General features: G+C 57.3%; 1 protein-coding gene across 3 annotated transcripts; it reads left to right on the top strand.

Moving 5' to 3' along the window:
- Positions 1-334: 334 nt before the first annotated feature.
- LOC102009216 (chromosome unknown open reading frame, human C6orf222) lies at positions 335-18,372 on the top strand. Of its 3 annotated transcripts, none has more exons than XM_005389591.2 (12): positions 335-403; positions 5,571-6,184; positions 7,143-7,262; positions 9,104-9,168; positions 9,322-9,571; positions 10,608-10,739; positions 11,548-11,615; positions 11,733-11,970; positions 12,371-12,508; positions 13,525-13,589; positions 14,734-14,973; positions 17,201-18,372. In XM_005389591.2, the coding sequence occupies exons 2-12, from the start codon at positions 5,575-5,577 to the stop codon at positions 17,234-17,236; spliced, it is 1,962 nt and encodes a 653-aa protein (XP_005389648.1). In that variant the 5' UTR covers positions 335-403; positions 5,571-5,574; the 3' UTR covers positions 17,237-18,372. The 3 variants fall into 3 exon arrangements, with proteins under 3 accessions (XP_005389648.1, XP_005389647.1, XP_005389646.1); XM_005389590.2 differs by having other exon boundaries at positions 9,319-9,571; XM_005389589.2 differs by having other exon boundaries at positions 9,104-9,571.
- The last annotated feature ends 781 nt before the right edge of the window (positions 18,373-19,153 follow it).

Raw genomic sequence — 19,153 nt, 5'->3', positions numbered from 1 at the left:
GCACGGGGCAGTTTTCTGAGTATTGGTTTCTTACGGGGACATGGGTGCAATAAGGAAGCTGTCAACTGAAACTGTTTTTTTCCAGGGGAGCCGAGCTAAGTCTCCTATCACCCGTGCAGCGGGCAAGCTTGGCAGGGCTGAAACCGGTGGCGCGGGGGGGGGGGCGGGGCCCGGCTCCTGGGATTGGCTGTCCCCAATCTCAGTTTCTAGGAGGCCGCCCTATATAGACCAAAGTGTCCTGGGCCACTGCCAGCGGCAGCAGCAGCAGCAGGGGCAGCATCTCCCCGGGACAGCTGGAGCAGCCCCGCTAGGAGCAGCTTCCGGCATTGCCCAGCACACAGCCCTTGGTCTGGAGATCCCAGCCCAGGGCAACTCCAGACGCAAGCAACCTCCGTGGGTCAAGGTAGGTGAAATGCTGCCCTCTTCCTCCGGGGCTGGAGGAGTCGGGTATCTTGGGGTCCTGAAAGGAGAGTAGAGCCAGGAGTCAGACCCTGAGCCCAGATCTCCAGGCTGGATGAGACAGTGGGCCGTGGGGTGGCCGGCTAGGGGACCCAGCGGCGGGGCTGGAGGATAAGCCATCGCCCCACCGCTCCTCAGGCAGGGTGGCGCTGTCCGAGGCCTTGGGTAGGGGACGAGGTTGGGTGGGGCGGGTGGAGGGGGACAACATCCGGGTGAGCTGGAGAGGAGTGGTGATTGTTTTGGGGTTCTCCAGCTTTCTGAATGACATCCCCTAGGGCCCCACCCAGTATGCCCGTGTGCCCCAAGGCTCACCGGTGGGGAGTGTATACCGCGGTAAGGGGCGTGCTGCGTGTGCACCCTGCTGGGCCTGCAGTGCGCGGGCCAGAACCTTCTGTCTGCCCACGCCTGGGCCCGGTGCCGCAGTGGGCAGGGACCAGCCGGGGTTCTCTAGGGAAGCGTGTGACAGGTCTGGAAGCCCCCACAGACCCAGGCATCAGGGCAACAGCTGGAACCCACATCTCCAGGGGCAACGTGGCTTCTCCTAGGTGCAGGAGGGATGATCACCACCAGCTTGCGCTCAGCCTAAGGTGGACGACCCCTAAAATCCAGCTGGGCCACTGTGGCCTATTCTGCCTGGGAGGGAGGTGACCCCCTGAGCACGTGGTCCAGGAGAGGCTGCAGGCCTCCTGCAGGGGGTGTGGGAGGTGGGTGAGGCCCTTCCGCATCCCCTCCCTAGGAGCCTGTGAGGGGCCCCAGGAAAGAGAGGTGACACCTTGAGTTGTTGCTGTGGAACACCTGGGAGGTAGGTGTGGAGCAGGGTGGGTCAGTGTCTCGGGACCAGCTGTCCATTTGTTCCCCCTCCAGGGCCTTGTAGAGGTTGAAGGTCCCCCAGGGGCCAGGTGCTTCCTGTCCAGGGGCTGCGGCGGGGCAGGTGCCCAGGCCTGGGGATATGAGAGTGTGTGGCTGTGCGGGGTGGTGGTGGATGTGTGTGTGTGGTGTGGCCTCTGCCAGCAGGAAGCAACAGGGTAGTTCCCCAGGTGTGTGCGTGTGCACGTGTGTGTGTGTGCGTGTGTGTAGGGAGAGAAGAAAGGCCGCGGGGAGGAGGCTGGTTTGTGTTCGCGCGCATCTGGGCATTGTGTATTCATTCCAAGCTCCCAGGGCCTCCCAGAAGCAGGAGGGGAGGGAAACCCCAGCCGGACAGGGGGCCGATGGCAAATGGTCAACTTGGCCATCTGATTGTTCCCGTGCACTTGGGACAGAGAAAATAGTGGTGTGAGCTTGTGTGGGTTCCGTGGGTACCACAGGAGCTCACACGCGTGTGCCACACACGCCGTCCTCCGCTGTTCACTCACTGCCGGCTGTGTAAAGGGCAGGGTGGAGCAAGGCGGCGACATCGCTAGGACACAGAGCCACGTGGTGAGAGTAACAGGGCCAGGTGACTGCGCAAGAAAGCAGCCTACAGATGAGGTCAGCCTGCAGCTTAGAAAACAAGACCCAGCCCCGCGCTGGGGAAAGCAGGTGACTGCTGGCTCCGGGGCGGCCTCCCGCGATTTCTCTGGCCGCTGCTGGACTCGGCTCTGCGTGACGTCATGCCTCAGCGGTCCTGTGATCTGCGGATCCCCGGGTATTTCTGGGTTGATTTGGACTTTGCTCTGAAATCTGCCCTCGGCCAAGGCAATAAAGGTGTTTACAAGATCGGCTTGGTTTCCAAGCACGAGGGTGGCCAGGGCAGCGGGGGTTTCCTGAGAGTCGGGCTGAGCAACTTGGATACAAAACAAGAAAAAGTGAAAGGAGAGAGAAAGTCTTGCTTTGCTTAGTCCCGGATAAGCAAAATTTTACACTCAGAACATCCAGAAAGATTGGACTGTGGTCCATGTAGCATGGGAAAGGTGGCACATACTGAAAGTCTCCACTAAGCCAGGCGTGGTGGCGCACACCTGTACTCCCAGCCCTCGGAAGGCTGAGGCAGGAGGATCCCCATGAGTTCTCCCTGCTTCTGGGACAGCAGCAGCACCTGGGATTGGCTGTTCTTAGTTTCACCTCTGGCTGGGTCAGGCAGCAGGTTGTTCCAAGGAGAGGGAAGCCACATCCAGGCAGTTTTCCTGAAAAAAACCATCAAGAAAGGACCGGAGGGGGATTGAGAAAACCTGGTACCCAGACAATTGTCTAACCTACAGCAAATGGGCCGGGGAAACCTTCTGGGGTGGAATTCTTTGGCTGGTCTGAGTAGGGGCGGCAGCATGTCCTTTGAAGGTGGTAGCCAGATCCAGTATAGGCAAAAACGATTTCCATAGTGATGGCAGCTTTTAAAAAGATTACTGCTCTTCTCTCCCCATTAGCAGGGTGAGGGTGCTCTGACCTCCGTGGGCTGGGCCCTCTCAAACCAAGTTGGTGCAGGAAGAAGAGGGCCTGAGCCGAACACAGGCGTCCTGTGATCTTAAAATCAAACAGCCCCTCAGCCAGGTGTGCTGGTGCACACCTGTAATGCCAGCACTCGGGAGGCTGAGGCAGGAGGATCACTTCGAGTTTGAGGCCAGCCCGGGCTGCATCATGAGACCCTGTCTCAAAAACAAACAAGACAAAACAAAAAATCAAATAGTCCTGCAAACCTAAATTTATCTTAAGACTGTGTGCTGCTAAAGAGAGCAGATGGGATAGAGCATTCTGTCGTCAGCGCCAACCTCCCTGCCTGGCCCGGAGGCCAGTGTATCCTCACAGCCGTGTCTCCTCCGCGTCTGTCTCCCTGGCACCGAGCTCAATTCCTGGTGCGTGGGGTTTGCTTAGGAAGTGCTTGCTGAAAGAAATCATAGGACCCAAGACCACCGTTTTCCTTTCGATTTCCTCTGGCCCCTCCCCACCGCGTTTGGGAAGCACCGCCAGGCTCCAAGCTTTCCAGGACAGGCATCAATTTCCAGGCTAGGTGCAGGTGCCGATTGCTCTGGGTCCCAAGGCACACAGATGGTCCTCTTAAGGGACACTGAAGGACACATCCCACCTGCCAAGTCGCTGCCTTCCTCTGCCTTGGCCTGACGTTTCATCCAAGGTGCCCTGTGGCAGACACCCAGCAGTACTGCTGGTCCTGATGGCTGTGGCCTCTGGGGACCCTCAGCTGCAGCCCCTCCCAGTCCTTCCTCCTCAAATGGGGGCCAGACGGAGGAGGGCAGGTGTCCTTGTGTCACCCTCGAATCTCTCTAGAAAATTAGGGTTTTCCTACTATTTGTTTACTTACTTAGAGACAAGGTCTCACTATGCAGTTCAGGCTGGATTTGAACTCACTATGTAGCCCAGGCCGACCTTGAACTCGCAGTGATCTTCCTGCCTCAGCCTCCCGAGATGACAGGCGTGCGCCACCACACCTTGTTCTACTCTTCATGTAGAGAGTAGCCTTTCTTACACCCCCATGCCTTGTATGAAATTGCATTTACAGATTCTTCTTTTTGCCTCTGTGCTGGGCATATTCATAGAGTACATTTTAGAGTAAATGGATCAGTTGGTCAAGGCAGGGGATATGGTTTAAATACATAATTTACACCCCACACCACTGAATACTATGTAGTCAGGGTGCGATAAAGCTATAACGGCAAATTGGGGTAGACAGCCCGTGGGCATCAACTCCACAGGAGTTTCTGGGAGCTCAGTTTTAGGATTCAGAATCATATTTTATTTCTCTTTTGATTCCTGCCACAGGGCTTCTGCACGCATTTTGGAAAGATGAGAGAGCCCCAGGAGTTTCAGATTCAATACACACAAATTAAGCACAGTGTCCAGACCCAACCTACTCCGGATGCTGCCAGCCAGAGGGGGCGGGTCCTTTGGTCTTTTCCATTGGCAGCTGCTGCGTGGGACCCTAGCGGCTCTGACATGGGAGTAGCTGAATGTATTTATTCCATGTTAACCATGGATGGAAGCCACCTTCCCTATTGTACAGTTCCCTGTGTGTGTATTGTGTTGTGCGTGTATTCGTGTGTTTAGTAAGAGCTTATTGTGTGCCAGTGATGTACCAGGCATTGTTCAGGGCCCCTGGGATACAAAGCTTAGTACAACAGGCAGAGGGGAGAGAGTGCAGCTCAGAGGACAAGCGCTCAAACATGGAATGTATGAGGTTATAACAGAAGGGGGCTGGGTAGCGGGGAGAGGGTACAGTAATGGGAGCTGAAAGGGAAAGGAGAAGGTGGCATTTTAGCAGAGTCCTTAAGGATGTGAAGGAACAAGCCATCAGGCCGCGGGCGGGGAGAGAACGTTCTGGAATATTCTGGTCAGAGTGAAGGCCCTGGGGCAGAGCAGGCCTGAAGGACAACAAGCTGGGCCAAGTGAGTGGAGTGAGAGAGTGAGGTATTTGGAGGTAACAAGGGCCAGGCCGTGTGGGGCCTCTAAAAAGCCTTGGGCCCTGGGTGGAAAGGGCGCCATTGCAGGCAGCAGAATGACGCACTTGAGTGTGTTTTTAAAGCCCCTGTGGCTGCTGAGTGGAGGTCGTGGAGCAGAAGGTGGAAGGGGGCGGGAGGACCAAGCCGGGTGGCAGCAGGTGACGTGCTTCGGAAGGGAGGCCGGCGGGCTTTGCGGGCTTTGCGGATGGGTCAGATGTGGGGCTGAGAGAGAGGGAAGTGTCAGGCAGGACTTTGCTTTTGGCCTGAGCCTTCAGAAGCACGGAGAAGCCATTTACGCAGCTGTCCCAGGAAATAGGCACCGTGGCCTAGAGGCTCTGCACCATCGAAGATGTGTGAGTGTCCCCAGATCCCAAAAAAAGTAAAGCTGGCTCTGGCTCCAGGGTATTAGTTTCCTGTTGCTGCTGTAACAAAATCCCACTGACTTGGTAGAATTAACACAGGTTGGTTATCTTTAGTTCTGGAGCTGGAAGTTCAAAGTCAGCCTCAGTGGACTGAACGAAGCCAAGAGCAGCGCCATGTTCCTCTGAGAGGCTCTGGAGGTGCCGCGGCCAGTGTGAGAACTGGTTTCCTCCTCTGGAAAGCAGGGATAGCGACACCCCTTCCCAGGAGATGTAGAGGGCTTTACGTAGGGCAGCAGCTTGGGAAAGGTGTCACCAGGAGAGGCTGGAGGGTGCAGGGTCCTTTCCTGTGGGCCTCTCCTAAGGGCGCTGTTTATTTTGGTTGTAGCCAGATGGAGCACCCTTGGGACCCTCGGCGAGCCCAGTCCTTGGACAGGTCTCACGCCCCCCGGAAGGACTCAGAGTCGTCCAGCTGCCAGTGCCTCTCACTGCCCGGTGCACCCTACAGGAGGGCACCCCGCCGAGCCATCAGCGATGGGGCCAGATGTTCCCAGAGCCCAGACCCATCTTCAGGGGCTCAGGGTGCTGAGGTTGCCGCAGCCCACACTCTGGAGGAGACGAGGGGGTTTCTTCCCAGCGAGCGGAGGACCCCTCCAGACACCAAGAAGGACAAGGCCCAGAGGCGGGCCCAGCCAGGCTGGCTGAAGATGCTGCTGAACCTCCTCTTGAGGATAGGCTTTGAGGAACCCGAAGACAAGGCCAGCGGGAGGCCGAAGGGGAAGGAAGAGCCCCTGGAGTCCCCAGAGGCAGCTGAGGAGCTGGCCTTCAGGAAGAAAGCCCAGGACAAGAAGGCCAACCGCAAGAGATACGGTCACAGAAAGCATGGGGCCGAGGAAGCCAAGGGGAGCCATGACAGGGAGGCAGAAGGCCACCAGGCCCGGCTGCCCAACATGGCTGCCGCTTTGCACTGTGAAGAAGCCGAGGCTGCTCCAGTTCACGGGGGTGAGCAGACCGGCCGTCCCTGGGGTGACTCACGGTCCCAGCCTGAGGGCCAGGGTGCTCTGTGCTTGTTCCTTATGCCTCTCAGCAGAAGGGATGTGAACAGCTGGGGACATTCGTCTGAAGTCGAACAGCACCATGGCTGAGCACTTGAGGCCAAATGGCTGCGTTCTCTGAGCCTGGGTTTGTCTTTCCTCCTACAAAGCGGAAATGAAACAGTTGCTGTCTCCTGGGGCAGCCAGGGCCTGTGTGAAAGTGCTCGGTGCCTGGTGGTTTTACATTACTGAGGAGTGTTGAGTTTGAGGGGTACAGATAAGAAGTAGGAAAGTGGGGTGGGGCGTGAGGGCAGGGAGGTCCATAGGTGGCTTGCAGGGCATTGGCTTTAGACCTTGGTTCTAGATGGGGCTCCATCAGGAATAAATGGCCGTATGAGCTAGCAAGGGGCTGCTCCACAGAGCCGTGGTTCCGTGTGAAGACAAGGAGAGATCTGGTCCCAGCCGCACGGGACACAGAGCTCTGCCCTGCACCAGAGCTCGCTGTGGTTTGGTGGGAAGGACACACTCCAGGAAGAGCCAGGGGCCAGGGGTGGTGGCGCACGCCTGTCATCCCAGCACTCGGGAGGCTGAGGCAGGAGGATCGTTGTGAGTTCGAGAGCAGCCTGGGTTACAAAGTGAGCTCAAGGCCAGCCTGAACTGAAAGCGAGACCCTGTCTCAAAAAGACCAAAAAAGAAAAGTCAGGATTTGGGGTCCAGGGGAAGCAGTTGAGAGAGTCCCTGAGGTGAGGCAGCCTGTTTTCCAATCCAAATGTCGGCGCATTTGGATGTTTTGGGTTAAGCTTAGAGCTACCACAGCAGAGAGTGCCTGTGGCCTGCGAATCCGGCGCTGTTTGCTCGTGTGGGTGCACGGAGGCAGAAGACTGTCACCGAGATAAACACCCACACACCCACTCGATGTGTTCCAGGTGGACCAGACTCCGGCGGCCCCCAGTCCTTGCCCTGCGAAGGCGCCGGTGCTGGTCTCTCGGATCTTTCTCCCCAGGCCCCGGGCTCTGGGCCAGAAGAGGAGCTCAAGAAGCCCGACCGTGAGTTCCAGCCCCCGGTGTCCTTTTGATCTGCGGCTGGCGGCTGTCCCGCGCCTGCGCGGATCTTTCTTGGCCTCTGCTGCTTCCAGCCACGTTTACTTATTTTAGGGTCTCCCAGAAGGGAGACTTGGGAGTTGGAAAGGCTGCTGGGAAACGCTCCTGCCTTATGTGCTAATGGGAATGGGACTTTGTTTTCAGACTTGTCAAATGTATTTTATTTTAAAAACGTACAGACCAGTAGGGACCGGGGTGTGGCTCCGGGTAGAGTGTTTGCTTAGCACGCAGGAGTCGCTGGGTTTAGTGCCCACTGCCATTAAAATAAAATGCATAGAAGAGTAGAAAGAATAGTTCACTGCTCACTTGTGTACCCACAGTTGTTAACTATCCGCCAGTTCTCTGCATATGTGTGGATGTATATTCTTGTAGAATCATTTTAGCATAAAATAATTCTTCTTCTCTAAATACTTAGACAAAGGTCCCTAAGAAATAAAAACAGCCTTGGGGCTGGGGATTTAGCTCAGCGGCAAAGCGCCTGCCTGGCAAGAGCAGGGTCGTGAGTTCAGTTCCCAGTACCGGAGAAAAACAACAAAAAAACAAACAGAAATAAAAACAGCCTCAAACACAACTATAGTACCATTATTCCTTCTAATAAATCAATAATTAATTCCCTAATCCTCTAATCCCTTCTTTCTTTCTGTTTTTCTTTCTTTCTTTTGTCTTTTTGAGATAGAGTCTCGTTATGCAGTTCAGGCTGGCCTTGAGCTCACTTTGTAGCCCAGGCTGGTCTCGAACTTGCAAGCCATCCTCCTGCCTCAGCCTCCCGAGTGCTGGGATGACAGGCGTGCGCCACTGCACCCAGCTGTAATTCCTTCTTTAAAAAGCCATATTTTGAAAATGAGGAAGGCAGTGAGCCATGCCCCTGTCAAAGGATAACTACAAGACGTGACGTCAGTTATTCTGTAGGGTATTTAATTATCGTACAGGTAGTTGCTTTCTCGCTGGAAAGGGAATCAGCTGGTAGACTGAGCCAAGGTGCAAGAAGCCAAGCAGGATGGATGAGTGTGAGGGGGGTGAGTGGGGCAGAAAGAAACCACAGCCGGCCTGCGGGACGGGGGACCCTGTCTGTGTCTCTTGCTAGGTGAAGGGTGGGCAGCGAGCAGAGGGCAGGCTGGGCACACTGCCCTTGGTGAGGCCAACGGGGCTCACTGGAGAAAGCTGTTCCTATTCTTTGTGGCTCCTCAGAAAGCTGTGGGGTGTCCAGCTGGAGCCTGCTGGTGACGTCCTTCCCTCCTTCCCCTTAGCCGGGCCGGGGGGCGAGGGGGAATCACCATTTCCCCTACTGGAATCCTGCAGCTCGGAAGATCAGCTTTAGTCTCTAGAAGTGTTTCCAGGCCCCAGGGATTATGATGCTCATTCCAGGAGAAGAGTTGAAGGCCCGGAGAGGTTAAGAGACTTTCCCAAAGTCACACAGCTCCCAGAGCGCGGAGCGGAAGTCCACAGATATGTAAAATTGAGAGAAATTAGTGGGGCACGGCACGAGTTGGAAGGCTGGCCTGAGATTTCCTATATTAAATGTTTTCTTTTGATACCGGGAACTGAACTCAGGACCTTGCGCTTGCCAGGCAGGCGCTTGCGCCACTAAGCTATACCCCCAGCCCTCCTGTATCACATGTCATGCCTCGGCCGGAGCCCCTGGGGTGCGCTGCATTCCCCCTTCTTTCTGTGGCTGTGCTGAGAGGCGTGTCCTTGACAGAGAGGCCCAGGTTGGTCCTAGACGTCCGAGGTGCGGTAGAAAGAGCGCTGAGTGCGCTGGGAGTGACGGGTGCTATGCTCTCTTCCAGAGGACGCCGTCATCCGGATGATAGTGGAATTCCTCAAGAAAGCGGGAGACCAGTGGGAGGAAGAGGTGAGGAGCAGCGCCGGTCCCAGGTCCCGCCGAAGCTCCTCCTCCTGCCCCGGGGCTCAATGCTCCGCTTCCCTCGCCTGGGGCCACCCTGCCGCGCTGGCTTGCTCTCCTGAAGGACGGGGCCTGACTCAGTTTCCCTCTTGTTCCCAGCAGCAGGCTCGAGCCTCCCAGCCGGAAGTACAGCTGCACAGCCCTGCACTGGGCTGCAGGGGGAAGTCCCAGGAGAGGAAGCCCAGCAGCCTCAGGAGAGCGTTTTCCCTGAAGAAGTGCAGCCCGGAGGGGCCCGGGAGAGCGCGCGCTGCGGATGTGCCCGGCCCCGAGGCCCGGCCGCCCAAGAGGCCCAGCTTCCTGCCCCTGTGCGTTGGCGGCGGTGCCCACCGGCCCTCCACCTCCAGCAGCCCCGGTGAGCAAGTGCTGGCGGTTGCCATGGCAACACCGCAGGGCTCTGGCGTCTCCTCAGGGCTGGGATTGGCTGTGTGCGTTCAGGGCTGCCATCCCCATTCTGATCTCCAGCATGGGGGCGGAGGGAAGGACGGCCAGCCGGTCCCCTCCCCATGCTGTCGCTGAGGTCCAGGCCAGTGGGAGCCCTGGGTGGGAATGTGATTGGGGTCCCCAACCATGCCCATGTCTGCAGCCTCGGCTTCCCCCTCCCGCGGGTGGGAGAGGGCAGTGTCTTCTGGAGGACTGGAGCCACCGGCACAGCTTGGGCTTGAGCGGCGCTTTCTCTGTCGTCCTCGGGACCTTGTCTCAGCCCTCTTTCCCTGCCGACTTCTGCATCTCAGTCGCCCTCACTGTCGCCTTAGCAAGCGCAGTTCTTACCCGCCTCTGACGGATGAGGCAGCCGAGGCCCTGGGAGCTGAGGGCTGTGTTCAAGGCCGCAGCGCTCCTCAGTGGTGGAGCCAGAGCTGGGGGAGCAGGCGCCACACAGGGAGGTGGTCCTGGCCAGGGGACACACAGCGTGGAGAGAGGGGTGCATGGGCCACCGAGGAGCCGATGCCCAGCGTGAAGCTCAGGCCGCGCGGGGAGGGGTTTTCCTGCAGGGTGATCTGCCCGGTTCTTGGTTCCTGCCACCAGATCAGGCATCTGCTCTTCTTTTTTGGTACCGGGAATTGAACTCAGGGCTTCACGCTTGGCAGGCAGGCACTGCGCTGCTGAGCTACAGCCCGGCCCTGGGCATCTGCTCTTCCCTGCCATCGGTCCACACCGTGGCGGACGGCGAAGCCCGAGAGAGTCAGCTCTCAAAGCCCAGGGGCGGGGGAGCCCGGTGTGGCTCAGCTGAGGCTCCCACCAGCCCAGCCGCCCAGCCGCCCAGCCGCAGCACAGCGGGACCCTCAGGGGACGCAGCCGTGGTGCCCGCCACAGAGCCAGGGCTGCCGCCTGTGTGTGGTGGCCGTGCCCAGACCCGCGGGACACATCCAGGATTCCACTCTGCTTGCCAGGCTCTGAAGGACCAGGAGGCCCCGAGGCCCGGTCTGCGGATGGCGACGGCCCCAGTCCCTCTGAGCTCCCGGCCCGCGCTGGATGCCAGGGACCCGAAGAGGAGCGGCCGCTGGACAGAGCCTCTGAGTCCAGTCAGTACCCTGTCCAGCATTCTCCCAGAGACGCCTCAGGAAACTCGCAGCCTAACCCTGCCCCTTGCAGGGAGGAAACTGAGTCAGAGAGTGAGAGGGGCCTGTCCAGACCTCCCCCGAGGGCCACAGGCTGAGGAGGCCGCACAGGGCCCAGCGTGTGGGCCTGGCCCTGTCTGAGCCTCAACTGTTCGGGACAGCGGGCATCACCTGGGGAGGCAGACCGCAGGCGAGGGGTGGGGCACGGCCAGGCAGGGGCCACGGCTCCGTGGACAGCGTGACCCTTAGGGTCTGGGGTCCAGTCTGCCCTCTCACCCCTTCAAACCCCGGGGTCGTACACGGCCGCTTAACCTCGGGTCTCAGTCTCCTGAATGGAAGATGGGGACCATCAGAGAACTTCCGTCCTGGGGCTGTCAGGGATCAGGTGACAGGGGCCGGGGCCGAGGAGGAGGGATGCTCGACCCCGGAAGCTGCTGTCACCCGTAAGGTTCTATCCCTGGCACAGCCGGGCCTAGACTTGCGACCGCGGTCAGTTCCTCGCAGGGGACTGGCCAGGCCCTGTGCTCTGCGGACGAGGAGGAAGGGGCCGGATGAGGGCTCTGCGACAGTGATGAGGTCCCCTGGGTCAGGTTCCCAGGAAGCCAGCTCTGCCCTCGGGCGGCCTCTGACAGCTCTGTGGCACCCCAAGGGTGCTGGGGGGGGCGAAGCCCTGGCCTTGCCTGACCATGAGGATCACTCCAGAAGCCCCCAGGGTGGTAGGGAAGAAAGACTGACCGCACAGAGCTTTGCCGAGCGCTCTGATCTGTTTTAGACGAGTTCAGGCGGAAGATCCTCAGGCTGCTCCGAGATGGCGAGGAGCCCGCTGGCGCTGGCGAGCAGGTGAGGGCACGGTGCTGAGCCCTGCCCCTCAGGGGTCATGCCGCCCCTCCCGCGCTGCCCCTCCCGGCGCTCCTTCCTGTGCTTTCCTGACTCAGCTTCTCCCATCTCTCGTCTCAGGAGGCTGAGGCAGCCGGACAAAGCCTGGCCCTGGCCGGCAGGAGGAAGTCCCCGGAGAAAAAGCCCAGCAGCCTCCGCAGAGCCTTTGCCCATAAAAGACACAGCTCCAAGGAGCGCAGGAGAGCGGGGGCTGTGGGGACCGGGGTGGCCGCCACCCCCGATTCCCGGCCACCCAAGAGGCCCGGCTTCCTGCCCCTGTGTGTCGGTGGCCACCGGACCTCCATTTCTTGCAGCTCCGGTGAGCAGGTCTGGGGTTACCATGGTGACGGGGGTTCCCACCTTGCCTCTGCTTTCTGCTCTCTGCTCTGGCCAAGTGGGCGGGGACTGTTCAACTGTACCGAAGCCTGAGGACCACGGGTATTCAGTGGTTCCCTGACATTTATGGAGCGCCTGCTGTATCCCACTATCACACACGCCTCATTCAGCCTGCTTGGGCCTGGTGAAGTCCAGCTCCCTCTTCCCACCCGACAAAGTGAGCTTCAGACGGGCCAAGTGCCCCGCCCAGCCCCGCCGGGTTGAGGAGAAGTGTTCACGGGGTGGACGTGCTGGTGTGGCCTTTTACTTTTTTCACTGCCCTATTCCAGGCTGTGAGGATGTGAATCAGCTGTGAACGCTCACATCGGTACTTTTGCCCTCAGATGAAGAAGGCCAGGAGTTCCAGGAGCCCTCAGCCACAGAAGCGGCCGCACCTGGGTTCTCAGAAGCAGCCTCCCGGGCCAGCAGCTGCACGCCAGAAGGGGACCCTCAGCTCCTGCAAGAGGGAGTATGCGGATCTAGTCAGTACCTCTCCTGCCTCTGGGGTCCTCGCTTGTGTGTGGATGTCACGGGCTGAACAGGGGAGACGGGGAGCGGAGAAGGCAGCTGACAAGCCCTGGATAGCCAGCAGCTTAGGGCAGCTCCATAAGCTGGGGCTGCTGGGCAGGATTGCAGGTGGAAAGCCACCTGTCCACAGGTAGAGACCCTTGCCTCTTGGTGGGGGCGGTTCGGCCACCCTCTTGTGGGTTTGCCTGGGGGGTATATATAAAACCCTAGTTTGGCCAGGCATCCCAGCACTCTGGAGGCTGAGGCAGGAGCATTGCTGCGAGTTCAAGGCCAGCCTGGGCTACCTAGCGAGACCCTATCTCCAAAAACCCAAACCCTATGTTGCTCTGCTCTCATAATCATGCTGTGTGGGCAAATAGATGGTGTGTGTGTGTGTGATCTGTATGGCACTTGTAGATTTCTTTTTTTTTTTGGTTTTTCTCCGGTACCGGGAACCGAACTCATGACCTTGTGCTTGCCAGGCAGGCGCTTTGCCACTGAGCTAAATCCCCAGCCCCAGCACTTGTAGATTTCAGTGGTATAGACATTTCCACCTGCTCAACTGCAAAGAGCCAATAGTTGGTAATGGCTACTCTGTACACTTCCTGCCTATTTACCAGGACCTTGGTGTGAGCAGCCTACACACCCAGGTGGGCTGATAACCCAGGTGAGAGGGAACATTCCTGTGTCAGCAGCCACACGGTGTCCCCTCCTCACATCCCCATGAGCTGCTCCTTCTCCAAACTTCCATTCTTGACGTGGGGAGCCCTCGGTTTTCCCATCTGTCAAATGGAGCTGAATGTGGTCACATTCTGTTTCTATGAAGTAAACCCTCACCAAAGCCCAAGTTTAAGGAAAGATTTTTTTTTTTTTACCCTAGCTATAACTGATCTGTGTGCTGCTTGGTAGAGAGCACATACTGTCTTCATCGGCGGGTGTGTTGTGACAACATTCTAGCATGTGGTTTCTCATCCTTCCTTCCTTCTCTTAGAGGAGCTCGTTATCTGCAAGCTGGTGGCGCTTCTCCAAGAAGTGGACGGCGAGTTGGGGGAGCAGGTGAGCACTTCCCAGCCCTCCCCAGCTTGGTGCTGGGGCCTCATCTGCCTACCCCTGACACCTGGGTTCCTTCCCATCTTTCTGTCTCCACGCTGGGCATGTCCCTTAACTAACTTCTCTGAGACTGTTTCCTCTTTTGCAAAATGGGGAATGTGTCGGTCAGCTTTCCTGTAGCTGGACACAATACCTGATGCCCACAACTTAAAAGGATAGAGGCTTGATTTGGCTTACGTTTTAAGGGGCTCAGTCCGTGGGCGGCTGGCTCCAAGGTAGAAACCTCATGGCAGAAGGGAGTGGCGGAGCAAAGCTGCTTGGTTTATGGTGGCCAGGAAGCAGGGCAAAGGAACCAGGACCAAAGAGCAAGGGTCACGGGACCGAGGGATAAGGCCGTGCCTCTGTGACCCACCCAGACACACCCACAAATGTGCTCCACCAGTCCCCTGGGCAGATCCCAAAGCCAGCCACGGTGACACTATCACAAGGGGTAATTACCTACTTGACAACACAGTGCCCACACAGAAACTGCCAGACAATAGCAGAGGAGGCAGGGCAGTTATAGCAGAGATTATCGTGCTCCTGTGGCTCCCCGTGCTGGGCAGAACCTCCCCAGTCCTCATCCCTCATTTGGAGCTCAGCTCCATGTCCTGCTGCCCCAGAAGCCTCCTTGTGCCAGCTTGTGGTTCTCCCAGCAAAGGAGAAGGGCAGGGCTGCTCTTGGGGAAGCAGAGGAGGCCCGCTGGCTACCACGTGGTGGCAGAGTGGCCCTGGGTCCCCTGCGGCTGCAAGTCGGCCAGTGATGGGGTGAGGCACGGCACCAGCGTCCCGTCTGTAACCTCTTCCCCTCCTGTGGGACCCCCAAGTCTCCCCAAGGAGACTATTTCTGAAGGGCAGGGAGGCTTCTGTTACAGAACCGGGGACGCACCAACTCTGAGGGACCTCCAGAGGAGGAGATTCAGAACCACAAACTGGCACAAGGAGGCTTCAGGATTCCGTAGCACGGAGTGTTCGCCTCTGGGGTGGTAGAGGGATGTGACAAAGCGGGGGCTCAGGGCACACCGCCCTGGCTGCGTGGAGCTTGCCGAGGGCTGGCGGCGGGAGGAGGCCCCACCAGCAGTACTAATGGCTGCCTTCATTTCCGCTTCCAGATCCGGAGACACCCCAGCTTTAAGAGGTTCTTTTACGAGTTCTCAGACTCCTCCCTCAGGAAGCTGGCGGCCACCCTGCGCAGCCAGCAGGCCCGCCCGGAGGATGGGGACAGGAGCCTCCCCAAGAGACTGCTCCCGCTTGCCTTTGGCCTGGGGAACAAATATGCTGACGGCCACAGCCGCACCATCTGCAGCCTCATGGGCTCCCGAAGCAGAGCCCAGTCCCAGGAGGCCCAGCTGGTGAGAGAGGGAGCGAAAGATGGGGGCATGGTGGTTCAAGGGGCAGCAGGGCATGGGCAGCCCTCTGCTCTGCAGAGAATTTGTAGGATTCCATTTAAATGCCACCGCCTCATGATGGCCTCCCGGGACAATTCTAAATCCTGAGGGCATCTCGATTCCACTCTGTGGCTGGCCTCCGCTTTCTTCAGCGCTGGTCTCCGGGAGTAGGCACCTGCTTCTGCATCTCGGTGTCAGTGTGGGGCGGGGGGTTGTTACTCTCTCAGCTGCCTTCTTATTATTTTATGGGTACTGCTGTGTGGGTTCTCGGTTCTAGACCATTGTAAAATTTAAATAACAAACAAAGGAAGGTTCTATTCCAGATAAGGTGTGGTTGAGGTAGACAAGAAGGCGCCCTGGGCTGTTGGTTTTGGAAAGATTCCAGAAGTGAGCGTGTACTGCCCCAGCCACGGCAGGAAATCAACTGACAGCCCCTCACACCCTTTCTCCCTTTCTTTCTCCCTCTACTTTCTTTCTTTCTTTCTTTCTTTCTGTCTGTCTGTCTGTCTGTCTGTCTTCTTTTCTCTCTCTTCTCTCTCTCTATCTTCCTTTCTTTCTGTCTTTCTTCTCTTCTCTCTCTTCTTCTCTCTCTGTCTCTCTCTGTCTCTCTCTGTCTCTCTCTGTCTCTCTGTCTCTCTCTCTCTCTCTCTCTCTCCCTGTAGTACTGGGGATTGAACCCAGGGCCTTCACACTGAGCTACATTCCCAGCCCCTTTAAACATTTTTTTTTTGAGACAAGGTCTCACGAAGTCTCTAAGTTGCCCAAGCTAAGCTCAAGTTTGTAATCTTCCTGCCTCAGCCTCCCAGAGTGCTGGGACAGCAGATATACACCATCGTGCCTAGTTACTTTGTAACTGGCTTTCCTGTCCTGCCTAAGGCTCCCTCCAAAGGCTCAGAGACATTCCTGCTGAAGATGACACTTGACAGTGAGCTTTTAAGAATTCCGAGGTTTCACGGTTTCCGGTGGACTCTGGGGAGCAGATCTCCTCATCCTTTCCAGTCCACTTGAGATAATCTGCCTTGGCACAGTCAGCTCGAGCCACAGAGCAGAGCTACTGAATGAAGGGCGGCTTTAAAAGAATGAGTCATCTTCTTTGCTGCTGCTGGACAAACAAGACCAGGACCTGTGCATGCAAGAGGGCCCTGGGAAAGCAGACCTTTTACAAAGATGCTACTGTCTCTCGCCATGTGTCTGTCTTCCTGTGAAGACAGGAATTACCTTTGGATGCCAGTGGCAAAGTCTCTCTAGAAAGAGAGACTTACCTTGTCATAGTCAGAGCTATGCCACTGCCTCACGAGGGCCTCCCGGGACAATTCTAAACCCTGAGCATGCTTCTCCTTCCCAGAGCATCTCTAGGATGCTTGCCGCGTCAGAGTCTTTCTCACTGATTAGCAAGTCCCATGAGACGGGAGGGGTACAAGGTATCAGCTCCACGGAATTCTCGTCATAGTCAGAACGCACAGGCGTACTGGTCTGTGCTGGCTGGTTTTCCAGGTGCAGACGCCTCCTGACCCTCTTCGGCCGCTGTTTTCTTGGCCTCACTGTCTTCTCCCCTAGCGTAGGGATGTCCAGGATAAGTTGTCCTTTAGGGTGGGTTAGATAATAGCTTCAGGGCTGATCTAAATTCTTGGTAAACGATACTGTGGAAATTTCAGTTTTCAGTTGACATGCTCAGTAGTCCTGAGTCCAGATCTTGGTTTTACTATTCATTCATTCATTTATTCATTCTTTTTTTCTTTCATTCACTCATATATTTGCTCACACATTTGTGCAAAGCACGTGGGGTGCTGGGAAGGCCTGGCCTTCCAGGACTTCATGTGCTAGTGGAAGAGGCAAATGTTCACCCAGGACAAAGTTTTTTTGTTGTTGTTGTTTTTTCCTGTACCGGGAATCGAACTCATGACCTCGCGCTTGCCAGGCAGGTGCTGTGCCGCTGAGCTAAATCCCCAGCCCCCAAAGGACAAAGTTTAATAGCAATCGAATGCCACATGATCAGCATCTGAGGTGGACAAACAAGTCAGTCCTGGGAGGCTCCCAGGAGGTGGTGGGCATTGCTTTTGGCCAGTGAGGATGTGGAGGTGGCCAGTGGAGAGGAAAATGGGGACAGCCCTGTAGTCATGGCGGCTGGCAAAGGGAAGACCCACAAACCTCTGGGCTGGGACTGAGCCTGATGTCTTCTTCCTCCTCCCAGAACCTCACAAGTCCTGGGTGTCTCAGTCCAGATTAAAAGCGGCGCCTGGACCTCCAGCTCCGTTGACCCAGCCAAACAATTGGCGCCTTTGGCCGGGAGACCCTGAAGCTGCTATGTAACTTCCCAAACCCGAGCTTCACAAAGTCCCTGAAGACCACACCCTGCTGCCTGGAAATGCACGAAGCCTTCTGCCCCAAAGCTCCCTGCGGAGACCACACCGGGGAGTCGGCTCTGGATTGGAGCGAGGAGACCCCAGGGCAGAGCTGGCCCGCTAGTTCCAGGCATCCGGCAGAAGCCCTGCAACATTTTCCCCTGGGTCCTGTAATTCCATGACCAGAGAATTCTGTGGAGCTGATACCTTGTACCTCTCCCATCTCATGGGACTTGCTAAGAGTCAGTGAGAAAATAAGGTGAAGAGTTCCAAAACTCATGCCTGGTGCAGTTAGGTGATCTTTATTAGCGCTACATTTGGGTGGTGTTCGGGAAGCAGAGGAGGGCTTTCGGCGGGACCTCTGTGGACAGCTGCGCGGTCCGCACTGCTCAAGAGCACCATACCCCCAAAGGCGCTAGTCCCATCCTGGGCAATGTGGACTTGGAGATTTAAGATGACAATTTTCCAGCTGGTGGCAGTAAAGGGTCTTGAAAGGGGCTCTTTTCTTTCATTTGCATTTGCACAAAGGTGAGGTGTGGGTTGTCACAGGCTCCAGCTTCCACACAGCTGAGCAATTCAGATGCGCTATGTGCAGGCTGCCGGGCTCCCAGCAGATCCCCAGCTCCCTTGCAGTGGCCTTGGGACTCGTGGCCCTATGGGAGAGGCTGGGAAAACCTGCACGGCACACTGCGCCTCGCTGGGCATGGTGGGTGTGGCGGATGAGCTGAGCCTGCGGCCAGTACCATGGGGAGGCGGGCGGGAGAAAGGCCGGGCGGAGGGCAAGGGACTCAGCTAACCCGCCGGCCTTCACCGCTCTCGAGGAGCGGGGCAGGGGCTGAGCTCCTTGCTCGGTTCTTCTGGGCAGCAGTCAGGAGTGTGGCGTCAGTTTGACAAAGCTCAGGAACCTTTTGTACATAGTTTCTTATTCGAGTGACGAGCGCTGGCCGTGTGAGTGCCCGATGCTGGCATCTGGATCGCATGTTTTTTTAACTGCATCGAGCAAATAAAGCAACTGACTTGCGCAGGGTGTGAGCTGTGTTATTCTGAAAAAGACAGGGTCCCGGGTTGGGTGTCGGGTGACCCAGGTTCGGGGCCAGCTGCTCACGGGGTGGTGGTGACCTTGGGGACAATGCTCGTCCTCCCAGCCTGACTCTGGACAGCTCTGTGACTCTCAGGTGACCGTTCATTATAAGCCCCCCAGATCGAGACCGGTCCTGATTTCTTATTAGTCCCCCAACTCTGGTGCCCAACGTCTGCCCTCAAAACCAGGGTGAAAACTGCCAGGACACAACCACAGATGCTGGGTCAGGAGAACGCGGTCTCCTCGGGCAGGGGTGGGAGACGCCCCCTCTCTCCCCGTGCACATCCGTGTCTTCTGTTCACACCCAGCCTTCGATGGTTCACGTTATACGCAGAGGACAGCAGGGACAGTGTCCTACTTCTTATCTCACGGAGGAGGTCGAGGAGCCTCCTGCACCTACCCCGCGGACGCTTTGTGGGAGCACGCAGTGTGGGGGACCCCGGTGCTCTGATAGTCTTTTGAAAGGTGGGTGCGCGACACCATGACGCAAGCTATTTCATCCCCTGAGAAGTCAGAGGTGACGGGGCCGGCTGAGAGGGAGTCAGGGGTGTCGCGCTCAGAGGCACTCTGGGAGACTGGACAGCATCTGGCCTCGCCCCTGGCACTAGCAAGACCTTTCAGTGTCTAAGGGTATGGCAGTCACATAAAAACTGATCTGTGTGTGTTGGGTTTAAAAGGAGAGGGGAGCTGGGTTCAGGGGTGAACACCTGTAATCCCAGTG

Source organism: Chinchilla lanigera, unplaced genomic scaffold, assembly GCF_000276665.1.
Source record: "Chinchilla lanigera isolate Chin_1 unplaced genomic scaffold, ChiLan1.0 scaffold00036, whole genome shotgun sequence".
Taxonomy (NCBI): Eukaryota; Metazoa; Chordata; class Mammalia; order Rodentia; family Chinchillidae; genus Chinchilla; species Chinchilla lanigera.
The sequence above is the reverse complement of the archived record's forward strand: the minus strand, read 5'-3'. Positions and strand labels throughout refer to the sequence as shown.